The 17,187-nt window shown below is 52.7% G+C and overlaps 1 protein-coding gene across 1 annotated transcript in view; it reads right to left on the bottom strand.

The window, feature by feature from the left end:
• The window catches only part of Otog (otogelin), a 67,274-nt gene that overhangs the window by 5,719 nt on the left and 44,368 nt on the right, over positions 1-17,187 (bottom strand). The window contains exons 34-49 of the mRNA XM_059253371.1: positions 16,846-16,963; positions 15,894-15,973; positions 13,731-15,478; positions 12,889-13,057; positions 12,510-12,655; positions 11,791-11,880; positions 8,164-8,347; positions 5,593-5,813; positions 5,291-5,429; positions 3,816-4,010; positions 3,389-3,601; positions 2,771-2,875; positions 2,558-2,665; positions 2,157-2,258; positions 1,903-2,001; positions 942-982 (exon numbers count right to left, since the gene is read on the bottom strand). Of these exons, the coding sequence (XP_059109354.1) occupies positions 942-982; positions 1,903-2,001; positions 2,157-2,258; positions 2,558-2,665; positions 2,771-2,875; positions 3,389-3,601; positions 3,816-4,010; positions 5,291-5,429; positions 5,593-5,813; positions 8,164-8,347; positions 11,791-11,880; positions 12,510-12,655; positions 12,889-13,057; positions 13,731-15,478; positions 15,894-15,973; positions 16,846-16,963 (3,758 nt within the window). The remainder of the gene's footprint in view (positions 1-941; positions 983-1,902; positions 2,002-2,156; positions 2,259-2,557; positions 2,666-2,770; positions 2,876-3,388; positions 3,602-3,815; positions 4,011-5,290; positions 5,430-5,592; positions 5,814-8,163; positions 8,348-11,790; positions 11,881-12,509; positions 12,656-12,888; positions 13,058-13,730; positions 15,479-15,893; positions 15,974-16,845; positions 16,964-17,187) is intronic.

Here is a 17,187-nt window from a genome sequence, read left to right as displayed (position 1 = left end):
GCGGGTGACAGGGGAAGTCAGTCAGCATTTGGAGTGGACAGCCCAACCCCACCCTCAGAAACAGCCAGCTACTGGGCCTGTGTGCACTGGGCAAAAGAAGATGGTGAACTTGGGGTCCCTCAGCACCCGGAAGCTCAGTGACTCTCCCCACTGTCCAGCATCAAGCCCTCAGAGCCCCACCTGGCTTATACCTTACCCGTATCCTAGCTTCTTTACCAGTTTCCGGGAAGAAGACGGGATGGGAAGGGGAACAAGAAAGCGAATGTGTGCTGGGACAACACGAGGAGCATAATCCAGAAACAGCCTGCCATCACTTTACACACACACTGTAATAGCCAGGCAGCCTAAAGGTTAAAGGTCCACGAGAGTCTAATCCTGGCTCTGTGATTTACCAGCTTCATGATCTTAATCTCAGCTTCCTTGTTTAAATAATTGAGATCATCACAGACTCAATCTCTTGAAGTTGTCCTAACAATTAATAAGATACTTTATTAGAAAGACCTGGGGAAGTTCAGGCCTATGGTAAGGTCTCAGCAGCTGGTGCTGTGATTATCATCACGATCACCATCTACACTACCATCATAACCACCTTCATCATCATCATCATCATTCCACAAAATCCACCATCCTCATCGCCTGCATCATCGCCATCATCGTCACCATCCTCACCGTCCTCCCTAACAGCTCCACCATCATCACCAGCACCTGCAGGACCAGCGTGCTTACTCCTCAGCACAGTTCTGCCGCACGGCCAAGCTGACTCTCCAAAGAGAGGACCCAGTGCCCAGAGTGAGGGGCAGAGCTTGGGGCATTTGTGCTGACTTGAAATCCAGGGCTCTCGCCACTAGGCTAAAGGAAGCGTCTCCGGGAGAGGGGAAAGACAAGAGAGGAGAGGAAGAAAGAGTAGACAAGGAAGGGTGAGGGGAGACGGGGTCTCATACCAGATGGCATCTGGGCACAGGGATTGTGTCACAGTCACACTCTGAAAAACAGAAGAGGCCAGAACCTACCTCACCAGGGATGTTCAGACACTGCGCTGCAGACCAGTTCCTCCTGAGGCACAACTCTAAGGAGGTAGGCAGAGAAGTACCAGCCTCCTCTCATCCCCACACGCAGGGGGTGGAGCTCTCCTGCTTAGGTAGGTGGGCAGTCCTGACCATCACGCTCCTGACTGGGTGTAGCGGGAAGTGAAGCAGGCCGACAGAACACCTGTAGATTTGCCTTTCTCTCTCCCCTATCCGCAGGGCCTCTCTAGGAGTAAACACTTGCCTTTCCCACAGTAAGTCCCAGCAGCTCAGCTCTGCCAGCACAGCCCTGACTGGGCAGGTCTACCTGTGCACAGTGGCCTGGAGGCACCGGGAACTCATGTAAGGGGCACATCAGCTTTAGTTTTGAGAACCAAGGGCCACAAGCCAGAGAAGCTGACAAAGTCCCTTCTGGGTCACCGGCTCATACAACAAGGGGATCTAAATGCTCCCTAGACGGCTGGCTTGTTCTGTGCTCTGAAGACAGCGTGAGGATTAAAGCCGAGTATGATTCCGCCCTCACGTAGCACATGTTCTAGCGAGGCCTGGAAAAGGCATCTCAAAGTCAGCAGCAGAACGGTCTCCCAGCTTGTTAAAGTAGCTTTCAAAGCTTTGTGTAAAGCTCAACCCCACTCACTATTGATCGCTGATGTTGCTGTTGACCTTCCGAGAAGACCCGAGTACACGGACTATATGTGCAATCAGGCAATGGCAAGAACCACACTTTGAGAAACCATTCGTGATCTTGGGGAGGAGGCTATTGGGTTGCTGCATGCTCAGAGTGAGGTTTGCACATGGCCTGGGGGCGGGGGCCGATCTCAGCACAGCTGATGGTGGTGGGGGCTCTTTCCCCCACCCATACCTGACTGAAACGTACCACAGGACTTGTAGGGGCAGCAGCGGTCTGGGCTCCACACCTCCACCAGGGAAGTGCCCATGCCACACTGTACCTGTGGGCAGCGGAAGCTCTCGCACACTGGGATGCATGCGACGGGGAGAGACAGGTGACAAATTAGTCTCAGACTTTACAAATGCTCAGGCAGGACCCAGCGCTGGTCAGGGGGGCACCTCCCAGCTCCCGTTTATACCCCTACAGTGTACCTAGACACCCTTTTCACACGTGGGACTCACCACACTGATACAGAGGGCAGCAGAGCTCCGTGGTATTCTTGTGCACAGTGAGTGCCTCTCCTTCCTGACACTCGGGAATAGGATCTGGACACTCGCCACAGCCTGTGGGGATGGAAGGGTCACCATGGTCATAGAAGTTCCTCTCACAGTGAGGGGGCAGGGCACCTAACCAGGCCAAAGCAGCATTTTGGGGTCCCAGGTATCTTGGCATCAGAACCTATGTGTTCTTCTATGTCGACCCACAGTCTGGCACTGAAAACACACTGATTTCTTGTGCTCAGTGAGCTGGCGATAGCACAGGACCCATTTTTCTTTGTCCCACATTGTTATCCGGGTAGCGGCTTCATCCTTCTCCCCCTACCCCTCTCATACAAACACCCCAGCCTTTCTCAGCCACCCACCGCAGAAGTAGGAGGTACAGCAGGAGTCCCCTAGGCGGCCGGCGATTAGGACCTGGTCCTGGCGACAGGTGGGGACCTGCTCAGCCTCACATAGACCAGGGTCACACTCTGGGGAAAGGAGAGAAAAGGCAAGCTCCATGCAGGACCCAGAACCCGGAGCACAGCCCCGGTCGGCTTCTCAGGCCCACCCACTCTCCTGTCCCCACCTCTTACCGCAGCTGTAGCTGGGACAGCAGGAGTCCTCCTGGAAGTGGGTGATGAGACTGTGGCCAGGGCGGCAGGTGGGAGCGAGGCCCTCACACAGAGTCTGGTTACACACTAGGCAGCGGACCACACAACCTGTCACCTGGAGGTCGGCGTCCTCACTGCCCGCCTGCCAGTCCCACTGGCTACCTGGACACATGGGCTCCTTACACGCTCTGCCCCACCCCCACTCCTAGATGGCTGCAGAGTCTTGGACACTGCAGAGCAATGGACACTCCTCCAGGTGTCCTGTGGGCCTGTGTTAGCATCCGCACACCAAGATGGGTGCCAAGAGCAGCCCAGCAGCCTCACATTACAGAAGAACCAGCCATGGCGCAGCCTGGGATAGTGATTTATGGAGTGAGTCTACAGGGGGAAGAGCGTTAGAGGATGCCGGTCCCAGACCTCCGTCCACTCCATACCAACTCCAGCGTCTATCCTTGCCCCCGCAAAGCCTGGTTCTTACCCTCCACCCACCCATGAACATCCCAAAAGATGCTTTAATTTTCCAGCCCGTCATGGCAATTTTCCAGATACAACAGGCACACTGGAACCTGTTGCTAGCTTACAGTCGAGAGGCAGGCTCACCGCATACACTCCCCAGGCAGCAGGGGTCCTCTGTGGGCTGTAACAGGATCACTTCTCCAAAGCGCGGGCAGCTCTCAGGCCGGGGACCAGGGCAGTCCAGGTCCACGGGTACGATGGTGTCTAAAGCCTGGCACTGCTGCTGGCAGCAGCCACTGAGGGAACTGTTCCAGGTCTCCCCCAGGGCACGCGGCACCCCTGTGCTGTCGGTGCAGGCTGCGGGGGGGGAATGCGGGGGGGGGGGCGGGGGGCGCAGGGAACTAAGGACCAGACTGTGTCAATGCGAGGACCCCTCTCACTTAAACATGAACCGCCCCAAGGCAGACCTGGAAGGATGCAAAGTGGCCTCTGCCACGGTCTGCCCGCAGCAAAGGAGGCCCTAGTGTGAGACCGGGCTTGGGGGACCCGTCTGGGGAGGGCAGGGACCTACCACACTTGTCCTCAGGGATGCAGAGTGCAGAGTGGCGCCGGTGCAGGATGGTACCCTCTGAGCACACACAGCCCTCACCCAGCACTTGGCACTGCTCGGGGTCCAGTGGGCCCAGTAACCCATCCTGGCAAGTTTCAGGGGGTTCACACGCCGCTACACACGCCTGGTAGGTAGAGTCACTGGAGCACAGGAAGGCTGTAGAGGTGAAATGGGCATCAGGCCTACTCTAGTTCCCAGCACGGGTCCCTGCTGAGGGCAGCAAGAGTGGGGAGGGCTGAGGAGGAGGAGCACAGAGTATCCACCTTGCCTCAGCAGCGCCTAAGTCTGGGGCTTAACGCTGGACCTCCTTCCTCTAGATCTGGAGTCATCAAAGGACCGCTCCCTAGCCCAAATGCTGCTAATTGTCTTCTTTACAAATAAAGTTTTATTAGAACACAGACGTGCCCATTCATTTGTGTAAATGTTGTTGGTGTGGCCTTGGGTTTGTTTTTGTTCTGTTGTTGCTGCTGCTGCTGAGTCAGGGTCTCATTACTGAGGCAAAATCAATCCTGGCTCAGCCTTCCAAGTACTAGGACTACAGGTGCCAACCATCACGCCCCATTCCTTTATATCTGGTCTTTATTTGTCTCCACACTGCAAGGGTAGAACACAGTCCTCCAGACAGAGACCACGTGGCTCACAAAGACACACTATTCACTATCCGGCCCCTTGAAAAAGTTTGCCAACCCCTGGCTTTACATCGGTGTGTTCCAGCGGTCCTGACTGGAGACAGTGGATCTGGGGTTACGGCCCATACACACAAGCCTGCTGGGAAGAGTCCCATCCCACACCAAATGGACCTCTGATGGGACCCAGTGCTTTTCCAAGTCCCCGTGTGACCAGCTGAGTTGGAAATCGCTGCTAACTTGAGAGAAAAAAATTTTTACTACACATGATACATACTGTATTTTATATTTTGTTGCATTTTTTCAATGCTGGTGTTGCTCTCTTCAAATTGGCTTCATATCCTCTGTGTCAGGATCCACAGTTTGAAAACCCCTACTCTATATGTTTTAAGTCTTTTCCTTTTCATCTGTCATGTATAAATATGGCCTTCCCAGGAGCTGTCCCCAGCATTTCTGGAATTTAAAATGTTCTACCCCTGTCTGACCCACCTCTAACAGCATGGAGGTGAGGATCAAATATTACTGTCCCCCACTGTATAGAGAAATGATTCAAATTAAAAACAACAAATTAAAATAAAATTATGGCTTGTTGTTCATTAACACAAAGATAGCAGAAGAATTTGCTCGTGAGCTAATATCAAATATGCTGTGTGTAACATAAGATTTAAATACAAATGTAAACTACTTAGAAGCTCATGAATATAACTAATGAATGAAGAGATGACCAAGCTTGGGAGAGCCTTGACCTCAAGTGGCTCTGGGAATGGGAACAAGAGAACCACAGAAGAAGGTGCCCAGACCCCCACTCACGGCAGTAGTCGGAGCCCCGCCACTCAATGCACACACGGAACTTGTGGCACATAGCCACGTATACAGTAAGTGCCACACAGGGCTGCTGCACATACTTGGTGTCCCGGATCCACAGCTCACAGAACGACTCTGGGGAGACCTGGACAAATGTATTAGGCAGTGCTGCCCATCTTGGCGCCCCACATTCCAGGACCCCGTTGTGCCTCGCCCCACCCGGAAGAGCACGGTGTCTCTGCAGGTGGCTGCTACCCACCCTCCCCAGCCCGGCAAGCCACCCCATGCTGCACTCCACGGGCACCTACAAAGTGGTGGCAGTCACTGAAAGTGCGGTTGGACACCATGCGGAGGCAAGGCGAACAGTCGGCTGTGGCGCAACTGTCCGGGCGGAAGCGGGTCTGACCCTCTGAGGTCAAGGAGCTGGGCACTTGCCAGCTGTCCAGAAAGGGAGCAGGGTCCTCTGCCTCACCCACCACAGAGCCATCCTTCAGGGTGAGGTCGTTGGCTGCATCTCCATCACAGACACCTGAAAGGGGCACAATGGTCCCAATAGGTACAAAGAACACCGTCCCCCCAGGGCCTCGGCGCTCACTCCCGGCAGTCATCAGCCGGTTCTGAAAGGGGTCACTGCCACCTGCCATGTGACAGATGAGGAAAGTGAGGCACAGGGAGCCAGGGTGCATGCTGTGTAGGAAAGTACACACCAAAATGTTTAGTGATAAAGGACACAGTGTTTTGAACTTACTTTAAAATAGTTCAGGGATACATGCAAACATGACTATGCACATATGTATACTACATATACATATGTACTGTATGTGTGTCTGTTAGAGAGAGAGAGAGAGAGAGAGAGAGAGAGAAGCAAAATGTGAGCAGTAGTTCCATCTAAGTAAAAGGCCATGGGAATCCTTTATTCTGCTTTCCAATCTCTATGTCTGACACATCAGAATGAAAAGCTATCCCCTAAGAACCTGCTCCAATGGAGGCTTCGAGCTAACCCTAATGGCTGTCTCCTTCCCTTTCTGGAATCAGCCATCCATTGGCCCCAGACTCTCTTGCATTTGGATGTGAATGTGTGACCGAGGCCCAGCCAATGGAGTGTGAGTTAAGGTGATGAGCACCTACTCCCTGGTCCATAGATCCTACCGTTGTTCCTCTGCAGAGCTGGAAGCTCCCTCTGGACTTTAAGGAGCTCTAAGAAGGAAGGAATCTGGGCCGTGAATTGTCACTAGTCATTTGGGAAATCATGTTCTCAGGAAATACACTTCTGGTATCTTGGGCACTGAGGTGAGGGCAAGGCTGTGGTTTATCTTCTCACGTGACGTGCTTCCCACGCCATCCCTCCCCTCCAGGTGTGCCCTCAGGTCCAGATGCACGTTCTTCTGCCTGTGGTTTTGTTGGTGCTACTCTTCCTGCCTGCAATGCTTTCTCAAATGTCCCTCATCCCAGGGAGCCTCCCATCCAGCTATCCGCGACCACCCTAGCTCTGTGCAACAGCTACTGGCTTGTGGTAATGAGTCACAGAAGATTTCAGCCAAGTGCCAAGGAGTCTTCTTTTCCGGGTCTCTCTGATCTCAACACTCCCTCTAGCAGGGGGCCTAGCAGGGGGCCCAGTGCATGTGTCAGGGGACAGTTCGGATAAAACAGACATGTGAATGATCTAATTTCTGCTCCGACATCTCCAACCACCACTCCCGCAAACATAAAGCGTTACTTGAGACAAACTTCTTTGATTTAATTTTCTTGATAGTGACATTTTAGGTCTGGGTTTTGAATCACCAAGGGGTATCTCAAAGGTATCCCAGGGAGAACATGGCTTGCCTGGATCCTGACATCTTTGCCAGAGACAAACAGAATATGGTAGAAAATAAAGATGTGGTGGTGATGATTGTGGTGTTAGCGGTGGTGGAGGTGGTGGTGGTGGTGGTGGAGGTGGTGGTGGTGGTGATGGTGGTGGAGGTGGTGGTGGTGGTGATGGTGGTGGAGGTGGTGGTGGTGATGATGGTGGTGGTGGTGGTGATGGTGATGGTGGTGGTGGTGATGGTGGTAGTGATGGTGGTAGAGGTGGTGGTGGTGGTGGTGATGGTGGTGATGGTGGTGGTGGAGGTGGTGGTGGTGGTGGTGGTGTGGTGGTGGAGGTGGTGATGGTGGTGATGGTGGTGGTGGTACAGAAAAGCAAAGAGGTTTTGGTAGCGAGAATGGAAGCTCCATAGAACAGAACTTCATCTGTTTTGCCTCCTCCCAGGGGCTGGCACTTAGAGGAAGGAGAGAGACCATGCCTGTCACCCACCAGCACAGTCACAGCAGCCTGCCATGAAGTGGCTGTGCAGGGAGCAGCCACCTGCACCAGGCTCTTCCTGCACTCAGGTTCCTAGTCAACCCTTGGTCTTTACAGAGTTCTGTCTGCAGCCGTGCTCGGTCTGGAAACCCCTAGCTGTGCATGTCACGGCATCTCTGCCCTGTGCCGTCACACAGCCGCTTGACCTCTGACCCCCGCTTGTCTCTGGTTCAGTGAAGGGGCCACTTCCCAGGACCGTTGTGTGGGTGACCTGGAGTAAATAATCCTAATGAGTGCAAGTGTCTGGCGAAGGGCCCCAGCACATGCAGACAGGAAGGATCATCTGGCATTAGGAAGCTGTCAGAGACGCTGACAGACAAACCTGGCTGAAGCGACAATTGGCGAGGAAACCCTGCGCTATTCCCTGCTGATGGCCTCAGCCCCAGACAGACATTAGGCCTTCTTGCACTGGCAATTCCGTTGGTCCCACCTCTGGCCTGACACCCTGTCCCAACATATCCTGATCCAAAAGGAACCTTCCTGGTGCCAGAGAGGAACCAGGGAAGCACCACCCTCCCCCAGCTGGGTCCCACCTCACCACACAAGCCACGGCCCTGGGCCTTGCTGGCTTTGCTGGCTTCCAGGATCATGAGTCCTGAGCTGTGGAGCCACTGGATCTGGATGTGTGAGGGTGTCCGGATGATGTACATGTGGCCTGTATCCTCAATTCGGAACCCATATCTGCTCACTGGCGGCCACACAGCCTGAGAGTCCACAGTCACCTTAAGGCATAAGGAGTTAGGAGTACAGGTCATATCTGTCTGTGCCCCCACATACTTGCCCACTTATGTATCCACTTATCTATCCATCCACCTGCTTACCTATCCACACATCCATCCACCTGTCTGTCCACCTACCTACCCACCCACCCACCTATCTTTTCATTATCGTTCTGTCCATCAGTCCTTCTGACAAAGGAAGGACAAAGACATGGGAGAATTCTGAAAATATTTTACAGGCAAAATCCAATAAAACCAGAACTGTAACAGCAGGAGGCGGGCTGCATCTCACTGCCCACATAAACACGAATTCCCATCCTTTCTAAACACCTCCTTATTCACTGGCTCTGCTCAGATAGTTTCTCCTGGGAGATTTTCTCTACAGCCTTGGAGGTTAGGTACTGCCTCCCTGGTATCAGCTCTCTTCTGAGCTGACCATCAAGGAGGATGTAGCTCTTGCCTAGTTAAGGTTACCACTAGAGTATGGTTTTCTTCAGGGCAGGAACTGTGTCTGATTTTTTGAATTTCCAGCACTTGCCTTTGGCCTTGGCATCGTTTAGGGGCTCAATCAATGTCTGTTAAATAATCAGCACACCCCAGTTCTCACAAACACTCAAGGCTATAGCTTCTATTACAAACAGACAAGGTTAAAAGTGTATGTAACGCACAGTGAGAGTTAAGTGTTGTGCTATAAAACTAAAAGAGAGAAAAGATTAAGATTATAAAATATTTATTATGGGGGCTGGAGAGATGGCTCAGAGGTTAAGAGCACTGGCTGTTCTTCCAAAGGTCCTGAGTTCAATTCCCAGCAACCACATGGTGGCTCACAGCCATCTGTAATGAGATCTGGTGCCCTCTTCTGGCCTGCAGGGATGCGTGCAGGCAGAACAATGTATACATAATAAATAAATTTAAAAAAAATGGAGAAATCTCTTAAAAAAATATTTATTATGATTTACCATCCTCCCTTCAGGAATAGACTATTTTATTAATCCTTCCACAAATTACCCAGCATGTGAATTACCGAGCTATAGGAAGGAAAACTTCAGTTTGGGAGCTAGAAAACTGTGACTTTGGGAAGGTTCCCAACTCTCTGATACCTCAAACCTTCCTTGTACTGCCAAAGGCTTGAACTCCAGGTTATGAGTGTGACCCTCCATATCTGAAGCCCAGGCCCCTGGGGTTCTACAGGCCTAAACTGTTCTATAAGGAATAATGAGATTGAAGTAATCATTTAAAAGTCTCTCAAGAAAGACAAGCCCAGGACTGGACAGATTCATGGCCAAACTCTGCCAGAACTTTAAAGAACTAATGCCAATGCTCCTCAAACTATTCCAGAAAACAGAGAGGGAAAGAATGCTACCAAACTCATCTTACAAAGTCAATATTATTCTTATGCCAAGTTGGCTAAAGAACATGACAAAATACAAAACTATAGACCAATCTCCTCATGACACAAAAATCCCTCAACAAAGTACTTGCAAACTAATGCAACTATACAATCAACATATCCTATACCAGGATCGATTGGCTTCATTTCACAAGTGCAAAGATGATTCAGTGTATACAAGTTAATAAATGTAATACAGTGCATAAAGAGACTCACAGGGACAAATCACATGATCACCTCAATGGATGCAGAAAAGGCCTGTGACAAAGTCCAGCATCTTCTTGTGATACAGGCCCAGGAGAAACTAGGAATAGGAAGAATGTACCTCAACACAATGATGACTAGACAGTAAGCCCATAGGCCACATTGTATTCAATGGAGGGAGAAAATAAAAGCGTTCCTTCTAAACTTGGGACAGACAAGGGTGTCCACACCCTCAGCTCTTATTCAGTTCAGTGTTTGGTTGTATCCAGAGCAACAAGGCTAGAGAATGAAACACAAGCAATGGAAACAAGAAGGTAAGCACAAACCACATTATCCCTCCTCGCAGATAATATAATCTCATATCCAAAATACCCCAAAGGCTTCATCAGGAAGTTCTGGGGCCTGACATTTCAACCACGTAGCAGGAAAGCAATCTCATTTTCAACAGCCTCAAAAAAAAAAAGCAGATATACACTTAACCAAGAATGTGACTATATCGACAATGAAAAACTTAAGCATCAAGGAAAGAAATTGAAGATAGAATGGAAAGAGCATCCACATGCACAGATTTGCAGGATTAATGTTGTGAAAATGGTTATATTACCAAGAAAAATCTGTAGATTTGGTACAATTCTTATCAAAATTCTGTCTTTATGGAAAGAGAAATTCAAATGGAAGCACAAAGGTCTCTGTATGGCCCAAACAATCCCGAGACTAGAGAGCCATCCTGGAGGCTCCACGGTACCCAACTACAAGTCATACTCAGAGTCATAGTGGAAAAAAAAGAAAGAAAGAAAGAAAGAAAGAAAGAAAGAAAGAAAGAAAGAAAGAAAGAAAGAAAGAAAGAAAAAACAGAAAGCAAACAAGCCTGCCACAAAGGACTAGAACGGAGGACCCAGAAAGGAACACACAGCTGCAGCCACCTCATTTGGGACCGACGTTTAAAAGACACATTGAAGAGAAGATAGTTCCCTCAGCAGATGGCACGGAGAAGACTGGAGACCCACGTGCAGAAGACGAAAACCAGAGCTATTGCTCCCTGCACAAAACTCAAAATGGATCAAAAGCTTGAAGGTACGCTGGGGAAAGTGGACACTGCTTCCTGACACAGGGAAAGACTTTGAAAAGGATTGCAATGACCCTGACATCACAGCAAATTTGATATGTGACGTTTCATCGGATCAAAGAGATCCTGCACAGAGAAGAAAACAGTTGCCAGAATGAAGACGCAGCTTGCAGAATAGGGGTGAATCTTGCCATCCATCTAAGAGGGAGATCGATATAGAGACTATCTATAGAACTCAAAAATTAAACACAAAACAGCGAATCATCCAGTCAATAAAAGGAAAATGAAGGATCCTTTTGACAGCAATCATTTAAGGTTACACTGTCTTGCCAGCCCAATGATGCCTGTAACCGTCTGCCCCTGACATTAAAATGGACGAAGCATCCTAAATTAAATAACTTTCAAGTATACCGTATTTTACTTCATTTTATTTTATTTTATTTTATTTTTGAGACAGAGTCTCACTATGTAGCCCAGGCTGGCTTCGCAGAGACAGCAAGCCTCCTGCCTTTGCCTCCTGGTGCTGGGATTACAGGCATGTGCCATCATTTCTTAAAAGAGGGCGTCTCCCAGTCCCTGCCCCTAATTACGAACAGGTCTGGGGGCCCTTACTCCTGCATACCCTGACCCTCTATGACTGGTACCCTGCCCTGCAGGTCACATCGGAGGACCCAGAAAGGAACACACAGCTGCAGCCACCTCATTTGTGACAGACCTTTAAAAGACACATTGAAGAGAAGATAGTTCCTTCAGCAGATGGCATGGAGTACACTTTGATGTACTCACCTTCCTATTGAAGCGGTCGATGGTGACATGATGGGCCAAATGAGTCACATTCAATACAACCAGACAGAATGGGGGCCAGTTCAGGTGTCCCTGCAGAAAGCCCAGCCTCATCAGTCCAGGGCCCCGCCCCCCAAGTTCCCCTCCAACTGTGTGAGTAAAGGAAATGTGCACACTTGCAGGCCTGAGTAGATGCTACATAGAATCCTACCTGACCTCCTGTGAGCCCATTGAGGGGTAGGAGGGAGGAAGAGAAGAGGAAGGAGGAGGGAGGAGGAGGGAGGGAGGGAAAAAAGAGGAAGGGAGAGTGCTTCCTCTATCCGCTTGCTCCCAGGGTTATCCCAGCAAGCCCCTGCAGCTGGCACCTATGACACAGACCGCCACCTTAGAATGGCTCCCCCACTCCTCCATACTCGGTGTCAACTCTAGGGAGTCTAGAAAGCTACAGGGGACTAGGAACAGTGCAGGTCCCAAGAAGGGCCAGGGGGTGGCACACTCCGCTCCACTTGTCCCCTCAGTCACCTGGCCTGACAAGGGGAGATCAGCTACCATTCCAGGAACCTCCTGGGAGGCAGAAAGAGAGAGAAAGGTGCCGCCTTGGCCCTCCCCAGGACCTACCCTAACTTCCTGCATTCCTTGAACTCCAGCTTACTACCCAATCTCCCCTCTCAGCCCAGTTCAGCTCTCAGGTCCTGGCAGGGAGAAAAGCATGGGGCATTTACCAGGTTGGCACTCTTACAATCCAGGACATGGACGGAGATGATTTCATCCGGGCTCTGGCTGAGGATATAGATGGCCTCCTTGAACAGGGCCGCGTGGCTGCCATCGAAGGTTACAAAGCTCAGGTCCGGGAAGACTGAGCATCGGCCTGGAAGCGGGGCAGGGAAGAACAAGCAGATGGCTCCAAGGTCACCCAGGAAGACGGGCGGGAGGGTGAGTCAGAGACTCTGCGGATTGGAGGGTCCCTGGGGTCACAAGGGTAGGAGTCACAGCTAGATGAGATTTCCCGTGGAAGTGTGAGCGAGAACACAGACTGGGGAAGCGGCATGCTGGGGTAGAGGAGAGAGGAGGACGGAAGCTCGGCCAGACTCCGTAACTCACAGGCGCATTCCCAGAGCGGGCAGCAGCGATCCCCGCCCACTCGCTCAGCGAGGCCTAGGACTCCACAGTGAGGGCGTGCAGCGCCCTGAGGACAGTGCTGGGACCGGTTCACACGTATCAGCTGGCCCTCTAGGCAAATGTGCCGGATGCAGTCTTGTTCAGCGATGGGCTGTGGCGCAAAGTGGAGTGCCAACGTGAGTGCCCTCAGAGCGTACAGTATTACCTGCCTCAGCCCTTCCGGAACAAGCCAGATTCTAGCAGGGCAGGCGACCTTGAGGTAAAAACTAGGGAACTGATGCCCTGGGATAGCTCGTTCCACCAGTCAACTTGAAACAACCCAGAATCACTTGGGAAGAGAGTCTCAGTGAGGGGTTGTCTGGGTCAGGCTGGACTGTGGGGGTGTCGGTGGTGGGTTGTTTTAATCGTCTTAATGGATGTGGGAGGCCCAGCTTGACCGTGGGCAGCACCATTCCTGAGGTTTGAGCCCCGGACTGTGTAAGTGTAGAAAAGCTGGCTGAGCAGCAAGCATGCATGCATCTGTTCCTTCTCACAGTCCAAACCACATTCTCATGCCACCCCGAGAAAACACAGCAAGTCATCCAATGGGGCCCTGGACCCAAACAGGCGGGGTGGGACCCTGCTGTGGTTTCAGGGGACCAGGGAGACCTGGGGAATTTTGAAGTAGCAGGAGCTTGAGATAGAGATAAGCAGGGTCAGGGACACTAACGCCATCTTGCAGCAGAGCACAGCCCCAAACGGTGAGGCCCATCTTAGTGGCAGGGAGGAGGCCGGGTCTTGGGGAAAGGATTCACAACCACTGAAGAAGCTGACAAGTCACTCACCACACAGGTGGCAGAAATGTTCACGTCGACCTCCATCGATCCCTCTGCTAAGCTCTGGGCTGGAGCTGAGCGCCCTGACTGCTCCGTGGTGGCCTGCCTCACTAGATCCTCTTGGGGCTGGAGGCCTGCTGGGGTCCCATGGGCCTCTGCCAGCTGAGGCAGCAGAACCAGTGAGCTTTCCCGGGAGGCCGTCCTGGCTGACACCCGGCTTAGGGAGTAGGATGTGGGCACCAGTGGCACTGTGGCAGCCCGGGGGCCCTCCGCCTCTGTCACCAAGGGAGTAACAGTATGGCTCACTCTGGCTGTGAGTTCTGTGAACCCACCCTGGGCAGAGCCAGAGAGGAAGGTGGGTGGAGTTACTTTCTTAGATAGGATGGCTGCTTTAGGGGTGGTGCTCTTCTGTGGAGCCACAGACACTGTGGGGGGCTCCCCAGCAGTCACCGCTGAGGCTCCAGAGCTTGGCAATGTGGCTCCCAGAGTTAAGTCTGGAGCCACAGCTGTTACTTGGGGTTCCACGGGGCTAGGTGAGTGTGCCTGGTCCTCCACAGCAGACATGAGAGGCACTGACAGAATGAGTGTGTGAGCAGGTGGCGTCACAGTCGCGGCCACGGCCGGAGTGGTGGCCTGCCGCTGAGGTGGAGGGGTGGTGATAGAGGCTGGGGGGCCTGGTGTGGCCACTGGGGCAGATGTGCCCGCTTTAGCCAAGGGCAAGCTGGTGTCAAGAGGCAGGCCAGAGAGGAGCTGGGGTGGCCGAGTTGACTCTAGAGAAACTAAAGCTGTGGCCCCCAGTCTGTGAGCATCCGTGAATGGGCTGCCAGCAGCCAGGGTTCCTAGGGACAGCGCTGGAGGCCCGGGGGCTGTGGTGGAGTGCTGGGCTGGATGAGGCAAGTCAACGGGGCCTGAGCTTGGGTGTGAGGACACTGGCAGCCTTATAGGCTGGCTGTGCCCAGGTTCTCCCTTCTCCGTAGCTGGCAAGACCTCCAAGCCCTTGGTGACGAGGGGACTGCCCGGGACCCTCTGTGCTGTGCTCACAGCCAGGGCGTGGCTGGAACTCGAAGTGCTCTGGGCCATCACTGTCTTATCTGTGACCTTAGTTACTGGAGTTGTCAAGTGGGATCCCAGGGAGGTGGGGGGCCTGGAAGTTGCTCCAGGGGAAGCCACAGGTCTGGAAGAGGGACTTGGTAGCCAAGAGGGCTGTAGGGGTGTAGTCCTAACAGGAAAGGAGTCACGACTTAGGGCTGTCACAGCTCTGGTCACGAGTGGGAAGCGAGGTACAGGGGGAGACCGGGAGGAGACCGTGGTGTTGGGACTCCCTGCAAAGGTCGCGGTCACTTTGGTTGTCTCTGCTGTACCAGATACGGTGCCAGATGTGGGTGTCTGCGGAGAACTGAAGAGGGAGGATGAGGACCCTGGGAGGTGAGAAGTGGCTAGGAGGCTGGCAGCCACTTCCTCTCTGGCTAGGGCCTCTGTGTGGTGAGCAGGAAGGTTAGATGCTGTAAGCCCCAGTGGGGGGTGCAGTGTGGGTTGGGTGGGGCCTGGAGACAGCACTGGCCCCTCAGGGGCAGGCATTGGTGGGTTGGGGGCTGAAGTCATCGGGGCTCCTGGAACAAGGGCAGGCCCGTGGGTGGGGGCACTGGGAGGCTCCTGTGGGAGCTGCTGCTTGTCACTGGGGGTGGGTAGCGCTTGACCAGGTGCCAGGGTCTCATTGCCAAGTGCCTCCGTGGGGCCCCGCAGGGCTGGCTCCACACCTGGGGCAGACAGGAGAAGAGGCTCCTAAGGAGGGTGACTGCCCCTAGCATCCTCAGGGGGCAGGCCTGAGGGAGGGGGCTGGAGGGCTAGTACTCTAAGCAGTGGGGCAAGCGTGGCTTCTGGTGACGTACAGCCAAGGTCTTTGTCCACAGAAGCCAGCGAGTCTGGACTCTGTCCATCTTTTTGCTAAGCCTGGCTCCCCTGTGCATAAGACCCCAAGCAAGACCTCCACCCCTCCCTTTTCCTTTTCCGGAAATGAGGACCGGACAAAGCCTCGCCCGCTCTGAAGCTCTTTCCTTCTAGAGCTCTGTGCTGACTCGGCTGCCCTAGGATCGGGGACCCCGAGCCCCACTTCCCAGAAACCCCCTGGAGACTTGAAGGAGTCAGGAGGAGGAAGAACACCAGGCCGCTTACAGTCTTCCAAATAGACACATCTCTGCGTGACTTCATCGAGGACCTTAGGAGTGGGGCACACAGGAACACAGCCTTCTACCCTAAGGACAGAGCGGGGAGCTGGTTGGTGATCAGAACACAGTGCTGGCCTCCCTCTTCTACCTGGATAGCCCACAGGCCCCACCCTTCCTATGGCATGTGCGTGTGTACATGCTTGTCACGCACAATCTCATGTAAAGCTCTATAGAAACCTAGTCACACGTGTGTACAGTAGCACCCTGCTCATACTCTTGTTCCCCGGCCAACAGGGAGACACGCGTGAGCAAGTGTGGCTACTTGCACACTGTGCATATGCTCGAACTCTCCACATAGGCCCATTATCACACAGCCCTTTCCAAGGCTATAAAAAGCCAAGATGTATACATATTGCATACACACATACGCATACATGTGGATGCCCACAAATATCAGCTTACACACCCCCATGACATTTTTTCAGCCACACCCAGCTGCATATAATCAGCTCACACAAGTGTGTGAGTATAGCTGTATACAGCCCATACATACTGAATACATAAAAACACAAGATTCAGCTGTATACATACACATCACGGGCCAGGATACAATCTGAGTATGTGACGTTTATATACGGCACACATACGCTGTTGTGATCTGAATGCGAACCCTCCCCCATGGGTTTGCCGTCATGCCTTCACACAACAATGGCTGGATCACTTCTTAAACTGTGACCACAAACCAACCCTTCCTCCCTGCAGCTGCTCTTGTCACAGCCAAGAGAAAAATAACTAAGACACACACACAAAATAGATTTCCCTGACACACACAGACCTATACTCACCTTAGTACACACCCCTACACACACCCACACATGCGTGTCTACACACATGCTCACAGTGCGCTCAGACTCTGTTTCACAGGCGTTGACTCCATGCCCACTGCCCCCTGGCCTTACCTGGGCACATCCTGGCAGCTGGCTGCCCATGGGTCCCGGCAGGTTTGGAAGCAGGGGCTGGCACAGGCATCATAGTGCCACTCACAGATGGGGTAGGCGGCCCCCAAGGGCTTAGCATCTGGAAAGACAGTCCCCTCCAAGTCGCTTGGCTGAGAGACTGAACACCAGGCCCACCTGGAATTACCCCAGCTCAGCCCGTGCCTCCCCTGCCCTGCAGTGAGGACAAGTGACTATGGGTAGAACAGGAGTTAAGAAGCTGAGATCCTGCTGGCTTCTCGGCCTGGTGCCCCTATGGGTACACTTTAAACTCTGGGGGCCGGTACGTGTCCTAAGGCAGGAAAC

This window comes from Peromyscus eremicus, chromosome 1 (assembly GCF_949786415.1).
Source record: "Peromyscus eremicus chromosome 1, PerEre_H2_v1, whole genome shotgun sequence".
In the NCBI taxonomy this organism is placed as follows: domain Eukaryota; kingdom Metazoa; phylum Chordata; class Mammalia; order Rodentia; family Cricetidae; genus Peromyscus; species Peromyscus eremicus.
The sequence above is the reverse complement of the archived record's forward strand: the minus strand, read 5'-3'. Positions and strand labels throughout refer to the sequence as shown.